Source organism: Morone saxatilis, unplaced genomic scaffold (assembly GCF_004916995.1).
Source record: "Morone saxatilis isolate NCDOM2014 unplaced genomic scaffold, NCSU_SB_2.0 Contig15, whole genome shotgun sequence".
NCBI classification, from domain to species: domain Eukaryota; kingdom Metazoa; phylum Chordata; class Actinopteri; family Moronidae; genus Morone; species Morone saxatilis.
The window spans coordinates 20,635,185-20,653,206 of record NW_023339707.1 but is presented as its reverse complement, the minus strand read 5'-3'; the positions used below and the strand labels follow the sequence as shown (position 1 = coordinate 20,653,206).

The 18,022-nt window shown below is 40.9% G+C and overlaps 2 protein-coding genes across 5 annotated transcripts; both read left to right on the top strand.

Annotated features, from left to right (window-relative positions):
- Positions 1–1,683: 1,683 nt before the first annotated feature.
- LOC118324496 (protein-serine O-palmitoleoyltransferase porcupine-like) lies at positions 1,684–8,818 on the top strand. 4 transcript variants are annotated; one of them, XM_035656864.1, is made up of 14 exons: positions 1,684–1,819; positions 1,931–2,123; positions 2,260–2,303; positions 2,463–2,644; positions 2,762–2,892; positions 2,997–3,017; positions 3,307–3,321; positions 3,434–3,559; positions 3,652–3,752; positions 3,867–3,943; positions 4,054–4,117; positions 4,324–4,409; positions 6,008–6,118; positions 6,696–8,818. In XM_035656864.1, the coding sequence occupies exons 1-14, from the start codon at positions 1,684–1,686 to the stop codon at positions 6,795–6,797; spliced, it is 1,389 nt and encodes a 462-aa protein (XP_035512757.1). In that variant the 3' UTR covers positions 6,798–8,818. The 4 variants fall into 4 exon arrangements, with proteins under 4 accessions (XP_035512757.1, XP_035512759.1, XP_035512758.1 ...); XM_035656866.1 differs by lacking the exon at positions 2,997–3,017; XM_035656865.1 differs by lacking the exon at positions 3,307–3,321.
- A 2,122-nt stretch (positions 8,819–10,940) lies between these two features.
- Positions 10,941–16,584, top strand: wdr13 (WD repeat domain 13). Its single transcript, XM_035656875.1, has 10 exons — positions 10,941–11,048; positions 11,602–11,689; positions 11,819–12,050; positions 12,472–12,581; positions 12,840–12,970; positions 13,064–13,371; positions 14,351–14,531; positions 14,688–14,829; positions 14,986–15,104; positions 15,694–16,584. The coding sequence occupies exons 2-10, from the start codon at positions 11,649–11,651 to the stop codon at positions 15,876–15,878; spliced, it is 1,449 nt and encodes a 482-aa protein (XP_035512768.1). The 5' UTR covers positions 10,941–11,048; positions 11,602–11,648; the 3' UTR covers positions 15,879–16,584.
- Positions 16,585–18,022: the final 1,438 nt, after the last annotated feature.

Below are 18,022 nucleotides of genomic sequence, written 5' to 3'. Positions count from 1 at the left end.
TTACAAACAACTGCAAACCTGTTGGCTTATTAAAGTGGGAAACTCATCACGACCCTTTAGTTCATCAATGACTGTTAACATTTCTAACTGCAGAACTGGTTAATTATTAAGAAGTAAACCCCATTAACCTTAATTAACGAGAAGGAAAAACAACAGCCAAAGGCATTTTCAGAACCTGGTGTTTAATATTAGGTTCAAATGTTCCTATTAATGGCTTATTACAGTTTAACAACAAGTTGTGATTTTAACAGATAAAAATGAATATATACCTCCAGTAAAAATTTAAATAACAGTCACATTGATAAGGAACAGTATTTGCTATAACTTTCACTATCTTAAAGACATACATATAAATTGTTTTCTGTTCTTAAATTTTAATTTGTGCCTAAATAAGAAAAAGTAGGTTATGTGTTAATTGAGTTCATCCCTCCAAAACCTTTTTGTACCACATCTCCGAGGCCAGATGAAGAGTTCACAGTCTGACTGTGACTCCATCTGCACGCTGTTACATCCTATTGGTCAGAAGGAACCGGTAATGGTGGGCGCTGCCTGTGATTGGCCGCTTTGACTGTCACTTACATCATAACGACTGCAGCGATTGGCCGACGTGTCCGGACCCCGAGCCGCAGATTGGTTGATGTGTCTCTCGCCTGGCTGCTTCGGTGACAGGCAAGTGGTGCTGATGCTGTGACAATGGGAGTCATCCAGATAAGCAGCATCTGGACCGAGTTTGCTTAAAAGCACAGCGGCGGCGCAACTGTGACTGTAAACGGGACGGGGAAGCAGCTGGGTGGAAACACGGGGAGGAAGCTCCAGCTGCTGCTCTGACAGGGTAAGTTTTACCCCCCCGGAAAACAAACTGACATGCCGCGGGCGCTCCAGTTCTAGCGTTCCTGCATGGGGCTCTTATTGGGGGGCCGTGTGCTTTGATTGGGGTGGGGGGGGGGCAGCTCTCAAGTACGTTCATAAAATCCCTCTGGCTAGGTGAAGCAAGGTTAGCGACCTGTACCGGAGTTCCCGCATGAATCTGAAGATGCTTTGGTACGGAGCTGAACAGGCTGTACTCTTAATGCAGCGGTTGTAGGAAGGCAGCTGTGAGTCAACTCATCCCCCCTTTTGGTCGACTGCATTGCGGAGAGAGCATGCCTTTGCAGGATAGTGTCTCTTCACTACTATTCTTCACCCTGTCTTGTACATAAGTCTTCAATACACCAACGTTGAAGGTTATTTTATTGTGCTGGGGTCTTCATGCCTTCTCACATCCTGAGATTTCATAGTGTCACATCATCATCATTCCCATGGATCCGGTTTGATGCATTTGTTACTGAATTAACATGTGTATTGTTGTGTATTTAGATGACTGCAAATTTAGCAATAAGATATTTAATTATCAGCACTGAAACTCTAACAGCTATTGCATGGATTTGCACAGATTTGTAGTGAGGTGCTGTGCATGCTGGGATTTGAAGTTTGAAGTATGTTGACAGTGATGCAGTCTATGCTTGCCTGTGTGCTTAAGTGCAGCACACATACAGTATGTTGTACTTATGCATTATAACCAATATATATGTATATATCTATATATATATAGATATATACATGCTGACACTGGTGATACAGATTCCATATTTCGTTGCTGTGAAAATGCAGAGTTTGGCTTCCCTCTGCTTTTTAAGTCTAGTGATGGGAGCATTCAGCCGGCAGAAGTTTTTCCAGGAGCTTGCTCATGGCTGCCTGCTGCCTACAGCTCAGCAGGGCCTGGAGCAGGTATGGCAGCTGCTGGTTATCTGCCTGCTGTGTCGGCTTCTCTGGATGTTGGGTGAGAGTCCAGTTATTTTGTGCGCACTCAGTGTTATTCGTCCCTACATATAGCTTGCGTCATCATAATCACCTGTGCTGTACTTTATTTCTGTTTCTCGCTATATGTCAGGCCTCCCCTCCTTTGTGAAACACTTGGGCACAGTAGCGGGAGGTTTCTACACTCTCTACCTGTTCTTTGAGCTTCATATGATCTGGGTGGTCCTTCTCAGCCTTCTCTGCTACCTCTTCCTCTTCCTGTGCCGCCACTCTACCATCCGAGGCACCTTCCTCTCCATCACTGTGCTCATCTACCTGCTGCTGGGGTAAGAGAGTCCTCCTCCGACACCTGTCAAGTCTGGGTTTCAAGTGAACACTTCTCAAAGTCAGTTGTTGCAGTGAAGTTGCGTTTGCAGCGAGAACTACATCAAAACTGAAACTATTCTTATCCCATTTTATCAGAGAGCTGCACATGATGGACACCACCAACTGGCACAAAATGAGGGGTAGGCCAGGCATCTTTTCTTTCAGCAGCAACATTTGACACATTTCTGCTAGATAAAAGCAATAAATGTGATTATTTTAGGTTTACCTTTATATTTAGCATTGATTATCCTCTTATGTTGGAATCTAGTGACCATTTAAGTGCTGCTGCTGTTGTCCAGGTTCACAGATGGTGGTTGCCATGAAAGCCATCTCTCTGGCCTTCGATTTGGACAGAGGTGTGGTGACCAGTGTACCCTCACCCATTGAGTTCATGGGCTATATTTACTTTGTGGGCACAGTCATCTTTGGTCCCTGGATCAGCTTCAACAGCTACAAAGAAGCTTTAGAAGGACGTAAGCTGGTTAGTGTGATACGGTATCTCTTAAGTATTGAAGAAGTTGCGGGTGAGGATTATTTAAAAGGTTTATCCTGAGACGAGCCGTTAACTGTTCAAATCTTTGGCTCTTTTCTTCCTCAGAGCTTTTCGTGGCTTTTAAAAGTATCTGTTAGCTGGGTGAAGAGCCAGGTCTGCCTTGTTATTTCCAACTGTGTGGCACCCTACCTCTTCCCTTACTTCATACCGGTATATGGAGACAAGCTACTACGAAGGTGAGTGGAACACAGAGATACGTAAACAAATCAAAATCCCTGTTTATCCTCTGGCTTGGATTGTTTATGGTTTAAACCTCACCTATTACCTGCTTTGTTTACAGCAAAAAGAGGAGGAAGATCAGGTAATCATTTGTCCACCTTGGACATACTCAACACTGTAGGCATGCCCTCCATATATTGGCCCTCGTATTCTTTAATGCATTTTCTCACCTTTACCTGCACGCATGTGTCCACATCATTCCCCCTTTCTGTGTCAGGACACCCATCTCACCCTCTCATTTACAACAACTGTTTCACCATCTTCAAAAGAGACATAGTTCATCACATGGCAAGTCAATAAAACTTTTATATGAATTTAATGTATCACTAACATTAACTTCTTCACTCTCTCTCTTTATTCTATTTCTTCAGAGGTACACCGGCAAAGTACGTCTTTTAGTGTTGTATAATTATTAATTCATTATGTTCTTTATGTTTTAAGCTAAAATTAGAATGTAATATCTGTCTGTGTCTTTCTCCTTTAATGTCATTGCATTAGGTGGTTGCTGGCATATGAGAACACAATGTCTTTCCACTTCAGCAATTATTTTGTCGGTTATTTGAGCGAGACTACTACTACTCTGGCCGGGGCAGGCTTCACGGAAGAGAAAGACAACCTCAAATGGTCAGAATTGCATGTGCAGTATTAACAAGTGTGTTTCTCTTTATTCACATTTTGTAAACAGCCCCCCCCCCCATTTACTTTTTATTCTGTAGGGACATGACTGTATCCAAGCCACTGAATATAGAGTTTCCCCGGTCGATGGTGGAGGTGGTAACCTCGTGGAATCTGCCCATGTCTTGCTTTCTGCACACCTGTGAGTTATAATGTTAACAGTGATTGCTTGATGGCAGCAGCTGTTTTTGGTTTTTCATGCTCATTATGAACGGCACGATAATGGCTCATTTAAACAGACACTCTCATCCCACAGATGTTTTTAAGAGTGCTCTCAAATTTGGGACGTTCTCTGCCGTCATGGTAACATATACAGCCAGCGCCCTTCTGCATGTGAGTACTATGTGGAAGTTTTATAGAAGCCATTTTACCTCATACTTTGCACCGATGTGTATTTGTTTAAACAAGTGGATTTTTTTTATTCTAACTTTTGTGTCTGGTAGGGTTTGAGTTTTCATCTGGGTGCAGTACTAATATCTCTTGGGTTTATCACCTACATTGAGCACGGTGAGAGTCTGCCTAATGTTGTCTCTTTTCCACATTAGAACCTTTCCATTTAGAGAAGTTGCTTAGCTCTGCAGTAATGGTTAATTGCACCCGCTATAACATACTGTTTCTGTTGACTGCAGTGCTTGTAATTTACCTCTTATGGTTAGAAAGGAACTCTTTTCTGTGGTTTCATTTTAGTGCTTTGGTCTTGTTTTGTGTTTCAGTGTTGCGGAAGAGGCTTGCAGCCATTTTTAATGCCTGTGTTCTGTCAAAGAAATGTCAGCCCAACTGCACTCACAAGAATAAAAAGGTAATATGCACCATTCTCTCTCTTCTCCTTTTTTTTAAAAAGAGAAGTGCCTTTATTATCATTTAAGATCAGCAGTGGGAATATTAAAGTAATACTTATAAAGCATTCAAACATATTGAAAAATATGCTTATTTGTTTTCTTGCTGAGAGTTACATGGGAAGGTGAATACTCTCGTCTAAATATGTATACTGAATATGAAGCTAGAGCCAGGAGACCATTAGCTTAGGGGGAAACAGCCTAGTCGTAGTGGTTTTACAGGGCATCATGTGCTGGACTATCTCTTAGCAAGACACAGTGACTTCCTGGAGTGTTTTGACTGGTAGCCCTTTTTTTTATCGTTGGACAGAGTCAGGCTAGCTGTTTCCCCCTGCTTTCAGTCTTTATGCTAAGGTATGCTAACAATATCATGGCTCCAGCTTCATATTTGAAGTACAGACATATGATTTGTATTAATCTTCCCACGTATTTCCCAAAATGTTAAAATTATTATTTTAAGAGAAGCCATAATGCAGCCCCTATGTAACCTATACCAATTTTTTTTTACAGTTGAATATTTTTAAGTTTATGTTTTTATTTTAATTCCTGTTCATTTATTTTTTTCCTGCCTTTTAAATGTTCATACATGTTTAACTAATGCTTTGTGCTGCACAAATAGAAATCTATATTCCGATCACAGGCCTGTGGTGTTTTGTACATGTATAGTACATATTCTGGTTTTCTTCCAACTATTTTATCTGTGCAAATGGTCATTGCACTGGCATTGCTGGCACTTCCTTTCAGAGCAGGAGGTGCTCAAAGGGGGCCTACCTAGTAGATCTTCTGGCCTAGTTAGCATTCAGAAAAAAATGTGTTCTCTATTTTTACTCTGCATGTATTTAAAAATATGAAAACTAAACCCCTTTTAATTTCTCCCTTTGATTTAACCTGTAATAAGAATCATAATAAACCTCAGCAGGCAAAGTGACTATCATATTAGAAAACACAAGACATAGTACAATAATTAAAAAGATTTACCTAATGAATTACTAAAGCAGTGTAGACCAAATGTTTGAATGCTGTAAAAGAACGTATCTGCGGCAGTTAAAATACAGCAGCCCCCATGGTCCGCCTTGTGCTGTCAATTGATATATTTTGGGAGTTTACTGGCAGTGCGCCCAGCAAAAATCCCTTATGTTATATTGGTTACACACATCAAGAGCAGTGGGGAGGGCGAATAATGATTTATGCCAAGAAGAAGCAGCCTGCATGGACTGCGAGATAGTGCTCATTGTTCCCATCATATTTTAGGCAATGATACGTTAAAGCCCCTGAAAATGTGGTTTCAAATCTTAAGTATTTCTCCATAGCATTAAATATACATTACTAAATGTGCAACAATCAGTTTAGTAGAAGAAGGTATTTTCTTTAGGTTTTCTTTAGTCAAACACTCAGCTAATCCGCTTCATGAAGACTATGTAAGGAGCTGAAAGAATAGGTTTTCAGGATGTTTAAGAGAAAAACTAATGCATATTATAATGAAAAAGATATGGATAAAAGTGTCTGAAATATTGATTTAAGTGCCTTATTCTTACATGATGCCTTGTCTCTCCCTCTGCAGGCACTATGGGTGTATATGATTAACATAGCGTTCAGCGCATTGGCAATACTCCACCTCACGTACCTGGGGTCTGTGTTCAACTCCAGCGTGGACTACATGGAGGAGGATGAGGTAAGGTCACAACATGTTTAGAAGAGTATAGGCAACTATATTATACAAGTCAAGTAATTTTTATATAGCACAGTATCACAAATTAGCCTCAAGGGTATTTACAATCTGTACAACAGACGACACCCTCCATCCTTAAACCCCTACATTTTGTTTTTTCCCCGACAAACTGAAGAAATTAGAAAGAAACCTCAAAAAGAGCAACAGAGGAGGGCTCCCTCTTCCAGGACTGACATACATGCAATGGATGTCAAGTGTACAGAACAGACCAACGTAAAAGTACACCCTGTACTCGTAAAATGTACTTCACATTTCACATGTTCATATGTCACATAGTTTTTGTGACAAATACTGTATAGGAATGTAATCTTCACTGCAGTATTTATAGCTCAAAGGAGATAAGTCATAATTATCTTTTCGTGCAAGTAGTTTTAAATCTGTTCAGAAAGTAAAAACTAATGAACGATTCATCCCATTTTTTGTATGCATTTTTTTATTTTTATGAAAGGTATAAATAAGTAAAGGTGTGTGTATATGCATTGCCCCATTGAGCTTACATAGTATGTATTGCCCCCTACAGGACGATATTACCCATCATACCATTCAGAAGTGGTCCGAGCTGAGCTGGACAAGCCACTGGGTCACATTTGGATGCTGGATATTGTACCGCCTCATTCTCTAATAATAGGAGAGAGAAACAGAGAAGGTAAAGGAAGCAATAATTAGATTTGTAAGGCTGGTTCTCCACTTCTGCACTGTGACTTTATTCTGCATCAGACCGAAGAGAACTGAATCAACCTGTATACAACAACAAACCAACACGCAGTGTTCAGGTTGCGCCGCATGTTGGCTGGGTAATCTATTATTCTAACCTGCTGAGGGACTAGTTTTGATATCCATGAAATGATAGCCCGCTCCTCCCTCCTTGTCTCCTTATCGTATCCTTTTTATCTGAGCCGCAGTTGTCAAGGCCTCATGTTGTGACAGCAGTTACCGATGTCTCACTGCGAGTCACAATCAATACCTATCAGCATGGAGGAGATCGGCTGCTCCTTTCTGTGGACACATGATAGAGCCCATTATCTAGGTTTCAGCGTCGACTGCGGCAGATGTCCTCCAGATGTGGTTTCCCCTTGCCTCAAGTGTTTTACAATCGTATTTGTAGGTTTGAAGGATAAAGCTTGTGATGGTCTTTGGCTTTCTTATTTTCAACAAATCCCATAAAAATACCAAAACTAATCATGCGTCAGACTGTCCCAGTAGTTTCTGACTTCCCAGCTTGTCTTGGGGCTCTCAGCCAAACCCATTGTATGTGTTTGAATTTTTTAAAAGGCTGAATACTTTTCTGAAACAGCCAGGCGCTGCAGTTTCAGCAAACATTTCTCAAACGAGTAAATGCATTTGTTGTCACTGACACATTTTTTACAACAATGGATGTCTATGACACAGAAAAATAACATTTACCAGGCTACATCAAACAGAGACAACAGCTGTTAATAGTAGGGATGAGTGAGTACACCATTATCTGTATCTGTTCAACCAACTAAATTATCTGTATTCATATCTGAACTCGAAATGGGGTGTTAATTTAAGCCTGAAATGGATGAGGGTTTATTAAAAGTTGCTGTATTTATTAGAAAACTATTTACAGAACAGTCTCAGAATTGAGCTTCAGAGCAATGTTTTTGATCACAAGAGTAAGAGAACTATTTACAGAGGACGTTTTAAAAAAAGTTAGTATATTTATAATGTGTATATGTATGTATATTTTACTTATTGTAAAAGAGGCTTGTTTCAGCTGAGTACTTGCTCGACCCTAGTGAATAGAATCAATTCATAGCTGGTTTTGGTCTTTTCATGCCATTTGTTGGCAATAAGAAAAAAAGATAAAGATAAATCATTTAACTTCTCCTTTATCAGAGTTTGTCTCCTGAGCATGTGTAAAACAACAAAGAGTTTACCTCTGAAAGAAAAGAGCACAGGTTATAGTTGAGAGGCAGCAATTATACTGTCACCACTAATTATTTCCCTTTTTGTGAATTTTAGATAAAAAAAATTACTTAATCAGAAAGTCTTTGAATTCATCTTTGTGGTGAAATTTCCTAATGGTGTTTGTATTTTGTTTTGTTATTTTCGATAATTTCTTTTAAATTTAATTATTTTTCCTTTTTAAAAAAAAAAAAAAGTCTTGTTAGTATTTGTGAACATTTGAAACACTCTTCAGTATTGAAAGTTTAGATTCAGGGTATTCCACATGTGTTACTGTATGGAAAAATGTTTAAACTTCTCTTCCAATTTCATATTAGATGAAATCATACAGTACACTATTGAAATATTTATCCTTACAGATTTTTACTACACTGCTGCTTTTAATGATGCATTTATGTCATTGACGGTTACCTGGTGAAAGAATCAAAAGAGCATCTGTAAAAGATTGTGTTCACATTTTGTCTATTTCTTAAATCTAGAGCGTCAAAGGATTTGCTTCTTGACTAAGATGTAGTGTTTTAGATTAGAGCCTGAATGTTCGTTCATGCCTGAGAACAAGTGCTCAGTCTCCGCAGACCTAGTACCACTCACTCCAACAAGTACAGTATTTTAAATATTATTCTGATATTTACTTTAAGCCAACTTTTCTCCCTGTAAATGTGAAGGCACTGATACACCTGTGATATTTTTATAAAATTTTACATGAAACCTGAATTTTGCTGTCTTTGTTTCATTTGATGTGGGAAAAAAGAAAAACAATCCAAACAGGAAATGAACGAGAAGATGCGAAATGTTAGGATAGAAGTCAGGTACACGTGGACTGCTGTAAGAAATAGCTGTTTATTTCAATGATTATTTACAAGAAGAGTGTTTGGACTGTTAGACAGTCTATGAAGGTGAGTTAGGGAAGGATTTGAAAGGGGTGACAAACTTTTTTCTTTTTTTTTTTAGCTCAGCAGTTGTCCGGTTTAACTTGGAGTTTATATCTGAGCATCCAATAACCCAAAGCGGACAGTGTGGGGAAGGGGACAGATAAGGGTTAGAGAGTGAAGGTGGGGGGGGAGAAGGGAGGAAGGAACAGAGGTTGAACAACAGATGGTGATGGATGGAGATCAGGTTTACTTTCTGCCTCTGTGGGAGGTGAGCAGATGCTGTATCGGAACTGGCCGCACAACAGCCCAGTCTGAAGGCTCAGGGGAAAAGTGTGGCGCACTCAGCCCTGTTTGCCCCGGGGGACCCCATGTTTACGACGGCAGGACCCCAGCAGTGTCTCCAAAGCCATCTTCACAAATGCCTGGAAGTTATTGCTTCTCTCCCTTCGGCTGTCCTGCGAGGGGATGAAACACAAACAGATACCTTCACTGGGGACACAGCAATCACAGCATCTCATTTCCACACTGTGCACCAGAGATAGCGACCTTCTTGTTGTGTCCAACACAGGAAGGCCCATATCAGCCATGCAGAGAACTGTAGATTATTTTGTTTTCTTCTTCTACTAGGAAATCATGTAGTCTGTGCACAGATTTGATTCACTGGGTTAAAATAACATGCTGAGAAAAAAAGTAGGTTTATATAAATGTTTACCTCCTTGCTTCTTGTTATCATCTCCTTTCTGATCAGCTTTCTTCGGCTGCTCTTTAGGACTCTGAGGTTGCTGTGGAATTGAAGTAAATATACCGGTAAATAAACTGATGCAAAAAAAATACAGGTTGAGAAGAAAATTTGATTTTTGGACTAGTATAGTAATGATTTTCCTACCTTGGTAGCTGACTTCTTGTCCGACTTATTACCTGTAAATAATAGAAATAGTCACTTTAACTACATTTTCTTTCTTTTTTAAATCAGTGATAACATTTTTACATATCATTAAACATGCAGCTCTTCTAGTATCCAGATACATTAAACAAAAAAAATATTTTTTAGACATTTTTGTTTTACGTTACTTTACCTTTTGTTCCGGGCATTTTGGCTGTGCTCTAGAGTCAGTGCTGATTGTCTGAGAATGCAGTGCTTAATGTGGTGTTCAACTCGGTCATTTATGGCCCGTGCTTGTGAATGGCTCCGTCACCGGGGCCCCTTCGAGAAAGAGCACCATGAACAAGCAAAGAGCCCTGTCAGCTGAGCAGCATGCCCCACAGCTCTGCAGGTCTTTGCTGAGCCAGGCGAAACCTCAGAGCTGACCTTGTAATTCTGCTATTGTGAGGCCACTGGAACTGTGTGTTCACCTATTGTCCATGACAAGAAAGAATTTTCATCATGTTACCAGCAACATGACAGAGGGGTTTTTAAATAAACTACTAGACCAGGGATACATTCCCTTCATGTTGATTAGCCATGTTAGATTTTGTCCTACTAAATAAGAATATTTTTATGATTACACTAAAGCAGTCTTCAGTGTCAGCACTGTAGGAGTGGAAGATTGTGGCAGGGATCATTAAGTGAGGCTCATAATTGTAATACTCTGTTTGCTTTATTGTGTGTACTTCCACAGGGGGGCTAGTAAAATATTGCTGATATTAACCAATTGATTATTTTTGCCCCTAGAGGACCCCTGCGGTCCCTGAAGGCACCACTCCAAATATGCAAATACAAGCAGTACCATTGTTATTACATTGTGCTGGTGTATAGGCTATGTAGGGCAGTGGGAGGACGGTAAACAGAATAAATTAATAATGTTGCAACATTTTATAGTGTGGCTGAATTAAAAAACCTTGTGAAACCATGATGTTGTAAATCAAGCTGTCTTGTTTTGTTTTGTTTTTTGGTCGTGGTCTCTTGCTTAACCTTATCCAATCAGCTGTGGTCGGGGTCATCATACTGGATCAAACATTAAACCATGTTAAACGCTGTGAATCATCGTGCAGACACACATCAGAAAGTGGGCTGGTTACAACCTGTCATGTGACCTGACTGACAGAGCAGCGATGGAGAAAAGCTAAGGAAGGTGAGGCGTTTTCCAAGGAGTTTCTCGGTGTTTTCCGCGCCATATTATGACAATGCAATGCCGTATGAGCTGTGTAAGATTGCTAACTGATGGACCATCTGTGTATTTTGAAGAATGGATGGGAAACTGGTTTGTAAGCGAGGGCATCGCGTCTGATGTTGTGGCTAACTTGCTAATGTGCTAGCTGTCGTTGGTTAGCTTTGCGGCTCGTCTGCTCTTGGTGCTGCTGCGAAGAAGAACCAATAAAAGCCCCAAACCAGTTATTCTTTATCTCTTTACGACTGTTTCAGTTCATATCATTATTTGTTTTTGTTGTGTTCGGGTGTCAAAACCTTAATAAGCATACCAAAAGCTCAACAACAAGGTGTTTTCCCCCTGTGGTGTTATTAGATTCTGCATCATCACTAGATTCAGTGCTGTGGTTGGGAGGAGGAGGAGGAGGGTGGTGATATGTCACTTCTATCCAATGTAACATTAATGTTAGCTAAGCCACATGCTCAAACAGTGCATATATGTAAAGTGTGTTAATTAAAGTGTAATGTTGTGCATTTAGGGATCTGCCCTGGCAGTGGATTCCTCTCTACCCAGAGCGCTTGTGGAATGGCAGCAGTTTGGCAGCAGGTTTTGGCAGTGGACGCAAGGTGAGACTCAATCATGCAGCGGGGCTTTAATAGTCTAAACTGATGAAGAAGCTATTCAGACGTGTAATTGCTTATGGATCAGTCGTGAGTTATTGTGTGTGCTGTGTCACTTCTTTCCCCCCTACCCAGGTACAATGCTTACCGCACGCCTACGTTCCCACAGTTCCGAACTCAGTACATCCGCCGACGCAGCCAGCTGCTCAGAGAGAACGCCAAGTGTGGCTTTGAGCCGGGGCTGCGCAGGCAGTACCTGAGGCTGCGCAGTCAGCTGCTGGCCCTGCGCTACGGGCCCCTGTCTGAGCAGAGCAGCTTCAGGGCCAGCAGTGTGCGCAGCTCCCGCACCACACTGGACCGCATGGAGGTCAGACCCAAAGAAACAGAAAGGGCAGGGAAAGTAGGAGAGGAAGAATAGGAGGGGGTGTGTGTACTAATTTGGAAGAGGAGAGATAAAAATATCTGAGAGTTGGAATGAAAATATAGGATACAACATATGAGAGCCATCTGGATGGCTAAATCAATCAGCAGCATAGCCAAACAACACTTTAATTGCCCATGCATATTAAGCTGAGCAGCTTGGTTGAAATGGCTGGCATTGCCCATTTATTAACTTAAATATGCATGGTAATTTCAATAAGTTTTCAAGAATTATTGATGGTTGTTTTATGATTACTTGTGGTCACGCGTCCTGTATCTACTTGCACTCACTCCTACGAGGTTCTGTCTCCCCTACGGCTCCCCCCAACCCCCTCTCCTCTCCTCCCCTCTCCTCTCCTCTCGGGCAGGACTTCGAGGAGGACCCCCGCGCCCAAGGGGCTCGTGGTCACCGCCGGTCCGTCAGCAGAGGCTCATACCAGCTACAGGCCCAGATGAACAGAGCCGTCTATGATGAGAGGTACCCAGAAGAATGCCACACACAGATCCTCATCTTACATCCAGCATCTTGTCTCATCGCCTTGAGCAATTGAATTCTCTTTGATTTAGTTCTCCTTTGAGCTATTGCGTTTAGTTGGATTTACTGGCTGTAATTCTAGTTTGGTTGCATTGAGTAATGATCAGATCTCTCATATTGAGTTGTCAGCTGTAGGCAAGGGTTGTGAGGTGTGTTGTATTGATTCTATGCTTACATGGCGGTTTTTATTTCTGGCCGCAGGCCTCCGGGCAGTTTGGTGCCCACCTCAGTGGCAGAGGCCAGTCGTGCCATGGCAGGAGACACAACTTTGAGTGAAAATTATGCTTTTGCTGGCATGCACCACATATTTGACCAACATGTAGACTCTGCTGGTAGGTGAAGACTTTTAATTTATGATAATCCATTCAAATAACTTAAGATTCAACATTTATTTCACTCTTATCTTTCCCTCCTTGTTCTTTTAGTTCCACGGCTGCAGTTTGCCAATGACGACAAGCACCTCCTTGCATGCTGCTCACTGGATGGGACCCTGTCCATCATGACATTGTCCACGACTCCTCCCAGTGTTAAAGTGACCCTGAAAGGTCACGGAGGGCCTGTCACAGACTTTGCTTGGTCTCTGAGCAATGACATCATTGTGTCGACATCACTAGATGGGACTCTGCGTATCTGGAACACGGAGGATGGACGGTGCATCCGAGAGGTCAGAGATCCAGAATCCAGCGAGTTGCTCTGCTGCACCTTCCAGCCCATGAATAACAACCTTACTGTGGTGAGTCCCGTTTGAGACGTTGAGAAGTTATCATTTTATATTCTCTTGTACTAATTCCCTATTAGCACAAAAACCTTCGCAAGGGAATTGTACTTAATTATGGGTAACCACATTTTCAAAAATACAGCCAGATCCCCTAATTGGCTGTTTTGTATTTTTAGTTTTTTCATAAACAAATTGTTCATCCTACATTTCTTTTTTTGTCTTCATCTTGCTCTTCTCTGGTCCTGGTATACACCAAACTATTGACGGTGACTTTTGCAGCTTTTATTTCCTCTTCTAACATCCTATAAAATTAATTAATCACCAAGCAACCTTTTTTTGCTCAAAACACTGTCTAATTGTTGTGAGTGAAGTATATTCACAAAATAATAAAGCATTCAAAGGGCCCAACTTTCCAATAATAGCCTTTCATCTCATTCCCAATTACTTCATGCATATTTACAGTGTGCAGACATTGATTGCAATTTTTTACAGCTGAATGTCAACTTTTGTTACCAAAACAAAAGTGGTAAATGTTTTCGTCATTCATCATTTAGTTTTTATGCTTTTTTTGATGGCAAATACTTATATTAGAGAGCAGAATGTAAAATGAAAGCAGGGTTGTGCACAGCAGTGTCCATTTACACCTCATTAAATGGAACATGGTTGGATATTTGTTTAACCAAATGTCAGTACCAACATTGTGCAAGATTGTGAGAGACATTATGAGAGGAAGAAATGTTTTTCTTTATGGTTTGAACTGGTTAGACGAGTCTGTGTCTGAGCTGTGTTGGGCATAGTTCCATGAACACAAGATGACAGTGGATTCTTTCTGTTGAATAACACAGGTTCTAGTATTAGAAAGAAACAACTTGCGTTGGTTTCACGAGTCTAACTGCACCAGCCTAAAAACTACAACCAGTGCTTTTCACAGTCAGTTTCTGAGTGCTGCTCTGTGGAAATAATGAAGGTCCTCACTCCCAGTTCTGTGTTGCAGGTGGGAAACAGCAAGCACCACCTGCAGGTGGTGAACATCTCCACTGGGAAGAAGGTGAAGGGGGGCTCCAGTAAGCTGACAGGCCGCGTGCTGTCTCTCTCCTTTGATGCTCCGGGGAGGATCCTTTGGGCTGGTGATGACAGGGGGAGCATCTTCTCCTTCCTATTTGACATGGCCACAGGTAAACTCACAACATTTCCATTTGGCTGAGGGCAAAGTGTGCCGTGGCTGAACCACAAATTTATAATTAGTTTTTGTATCGGGCACTGAATGCTGTCTTTGCTTAAGAGGAAAAGCGGTTGATGTGTCTCTGCCGGTCTCTGCTGTTCCCCTACAGGGAAGCTGACCAAAGCCAAGCGTCTGGTGGTGAGTGAAGGCAGCTCCATCTGCAGCATATCTGCTCGGTCCTGGATTAGCCGAGAGGCCAGAGACCCCTCCCTGCTGGTTAACGCCTGTGTCAATAAGCTGCTGCTGTACAGGTCAGTCTGTAAGGGCAAGTCACTGTTTAACAAAAGGCAGTTTTATCTCTGCCGTGTTGAAATACAATTTATAGCCGCCTTCTTTGGAGTGACATGTATGTGAAAACACTACACTGGCACTGAATCTGATCAGTTGTACCACCTTTGCGTTGGCAGGGTGGTGGACAACGATGGTACACTACAGCTGAAGAGAAGCTTCCCTATCCAGCATGGTTCCCAGCTCGTTCATAGCATCTTCTGCCCCCTCATGTCTTTCAGACAGGGGGCCTGTGTGGGTAAGAAGTCTCTCAAGTGTTCCTGCTGTGATATTTGAAGAGAAAATTAGACCACGGTTCATTATATGCTGCAGGCTATCTAGTGTAGAAAGAAAGATATGAAAGAAATAGCATTCTTTAGATAAAAAGAAAAACCCAAATAGCAACATTTCAGAAATGAATGTATGTATTTTTGAGTGAAATTAATTGGTTTTGTAAAGCGTTCATCTTGCCCAGGGTTGTAGAATTTATAGTTTGAGTATATAATCAGTTTTACAGCATGTTGTGTACATGACAGCAGTGATATTTGACACCGCTCTACCTTACCTTGACTTTCCTCACCTTAATTATTTCCTAACAACTGTTAATTTCATTCGAGGGTTGCCAGTGTTTTAATTATCAGGTTTGCGTGTTTCTCACTCATAAAAATATCCTCAAGAATATCCTCAGTTAAGGATGTGTTGTCATTTCACTGTCACAAAAACAACGGATATTTTGCAACGTGGATTATTCAAAAAGGAACTGACAAACTGAAGAAGTCCAGAATGAAGTGTTTTAATTTCTATTCGCCATTTAACTTCCTAATCTTCTGATTATCCCTCTGACACAGTGACTGGCAGTGAGGATGCCTGTGTCTACTTCTTTGACGTCGAACGCAACACCAAGGCGATAGTGAACAAGTTACAGGGTCACGGGGGACCAGTGCTGGACGTCAGCTTCAACTGTGACGAGAGTTTACTGGCATCTGCCGATTCCACTGGCATGGTCATCATCTGGAGGCGGGAGCAAAAGTGACTGATCCATCAATAAAATGCTAACATCTAGTGCATACAAAAGGCCTGCCGCTCCTTAACCGTCCAATAACAAGTCTGTAGATTTTCACTGGAATGTAACAGGCTGCGTTAAACGTTTAATTTAATGATACTCAAGTGCAATCAGATAGAACACCATGTTGTGTAGGTGGTAGGGATGTCTTAGAAATTCAAGGGGTGGGGGGATGGGTTGTGTGTGTGTGTGCGTGTGCGCGTGTGTGTGTCAGTACTCCTACAGCTGCAGCTGAGAAATTGCTTTTCAACAAAGGAAGAAAGAGCACTACTCCCATGCATGTGTCATGGCTTACCTCTGACTTGTTCGGATATGACTGAATTTATGTGAAGAGGATGCAACGTAATCTTTCAGAGAAACCAGATCCAACACTGACAGTCCCTCTGGCATAGATCTAGTTCACTATTTATGTAACTGTTATTCAAGCAGTGTAATCAAGTGTAGTAAAAACCGCCTTGTTCGCTGTCAGTTCTGCAATTGCCTGTTTGCATTTTGAGACCATGTGCATGACATTGAACTCAGTCGGTAGGCATATCAAATTGATCGTTGCAAAAGACAAACAAGTGTGTTTTTAAATACGTGTTTGTACTTATCTGTGTGTGTATTCCGTTCATGCTGGTTGCAAATTCATATAATTTATTTAACGCACATACAGAATAAACTACTGTAACTGTCAGTGGTCTTTGGTTTTTTTTTCACACAATGTATTTGAAACAAAAGAAAAATGGAAATACTAATAACAAGAGCTTCATGTAGTAGGGTGGTCAAACCTACAGTGTAGGAGTGTGTTAGTCAGTGTGTGAGATCGTGTTTGAGATCTGCACAGGGTTCCCCCTACATCAATGACTAAAAGATGTGTAAAAATGTACTGTTGCATTCATATTTATAATATTGTTAGTATAATACTGAGTTGTTAAATAAGGGTTTGTTTTAACATTGTGAAGATTAAAGATTAAATGGTGGCTTTTTATGGTCTTAAAGGCTTTAACATTCAATATTTGACCTTTTCAGTGTGTTCTTGCTTTGAATAAAATAATCATTTCCTTTCCCTGTTTGGCCATCAATCATGATAATCACGTTGATGATGATGTTTTTGGCCATGCTAGGTGTGGCTTTATGGATGGTAATGTCGGCCATTTGGTTGGTTGGCTGGTTCACCAATACTTTCAAGACCAAATACCTGTGGAACTATAACATCAACCTCAGCTGTAGTTTGGATTTAGTGATAATTAATTAGCAAACTACGAACATGGTAAACATTATACCTGCTTAACATCACCATGTTAGCATTGTCACTGTGACCATGTTAGCATACTGACGTTAGCATTAAGCCCAAAGCCCTGCTTGTGTGGTATTGTTAGTATTATTGTTATATCTATCTTTGTTCCCTAATCCTACCCTTAGAACTGGGATCATAGGAATGATCCTGTCTTGTTCAACAATTTCTTGTGTATAAGTAGGCTATCTCTTAAAAGCACCAACGATAAAATTTCCTCACATTATCAATATTTGGGTTTTTTAAGTTAAATCATAATACTTGATTCTTTCATCATCACCAAGGTGAAGATAGCTGCAGGTATAATGTGAATATGCACAAAATATCAGGAAGAGAAGTTCCCAGCCTTTTGGATTGTGATCCAATAACACAATGTCAGCTTGTGACCCCAACAATATTGTTTCATTTTAAGGATTTTTAGAGGTGACAGTATCTATTATTTCACTAGAAAACAGCAAAATCTGAAAAAACTAAGATTTTGTTTAGCTAAAGTGTTTGGTGACCCCTCAAATATTTATTGGAACCCTCTGATGGGTCCTGACCCCCAGTTTGCAAACCACTGATGTTGATCAGAACCACACATTCAAGCTCTTACACATGTAGTAATGTCCATATTCTATGTCCAGACAAGCCATAAAAGTGATAGACTAGTGTGGCATTGAGAGACTAATGTGTCATGTTAGTGCGTGACATTACTCTCACATTGCCATCTCCACACTATTTGCACTATCTCAGTGTAAGAGAAGGAAATACATAATTAACTAACAATTGTTGAAACAGGTTGAAAAAAGTCACTGAGAAGCACAGTTTTGTAGGAATTATGGGGATTTTAAAACAC

Bases quoted from the DNA above. Each gene is read 5' to 3' on its own strand.
- LOC118324496 (XM_035656864.1), top strand. From the start codon at position 1,684: ATGGGAGCATTCAGCCGGCAGAAGTTTTTCCAGGAGCTTGCTCATGGC. The intron at 2,893-2,996 runs GTGAGTGGAACA...CTTTGTTTACAG, and splicing joins GGAGACAAGCTACTACGAAG to CAAAAAGAGGAGGAAGATCA. The intron at 3,753-3,866 runs GTGAGTTATAAT...CTCATCCCACAG, and splicing joins GTCTTGCTTTCTGCACACCT to ATGTTTTTAAGAGTGCTCTC.
- wdr13 (XM_035656875.1), top strand. From the start codon at position 11,649: ATGGCAGCAGTTTGGCAGCAGGTTTTGGCAGTGGACGCAAG. The intron at 12,051-12,471 runs GTCAGACCCAAA...CCTCTCGGGCAG, and splicing joins CCACACTGGACCGCATGGAG to GACTTCGAGGAGGACCCCCG. The intron at 15,105-15,693 runs GTAAGAAGTCTC...CCTCTGACACAG, and splicing joins CAGACAGGGGGCCTGTGTGG to TGACTGGCAGTGAGGATGCC.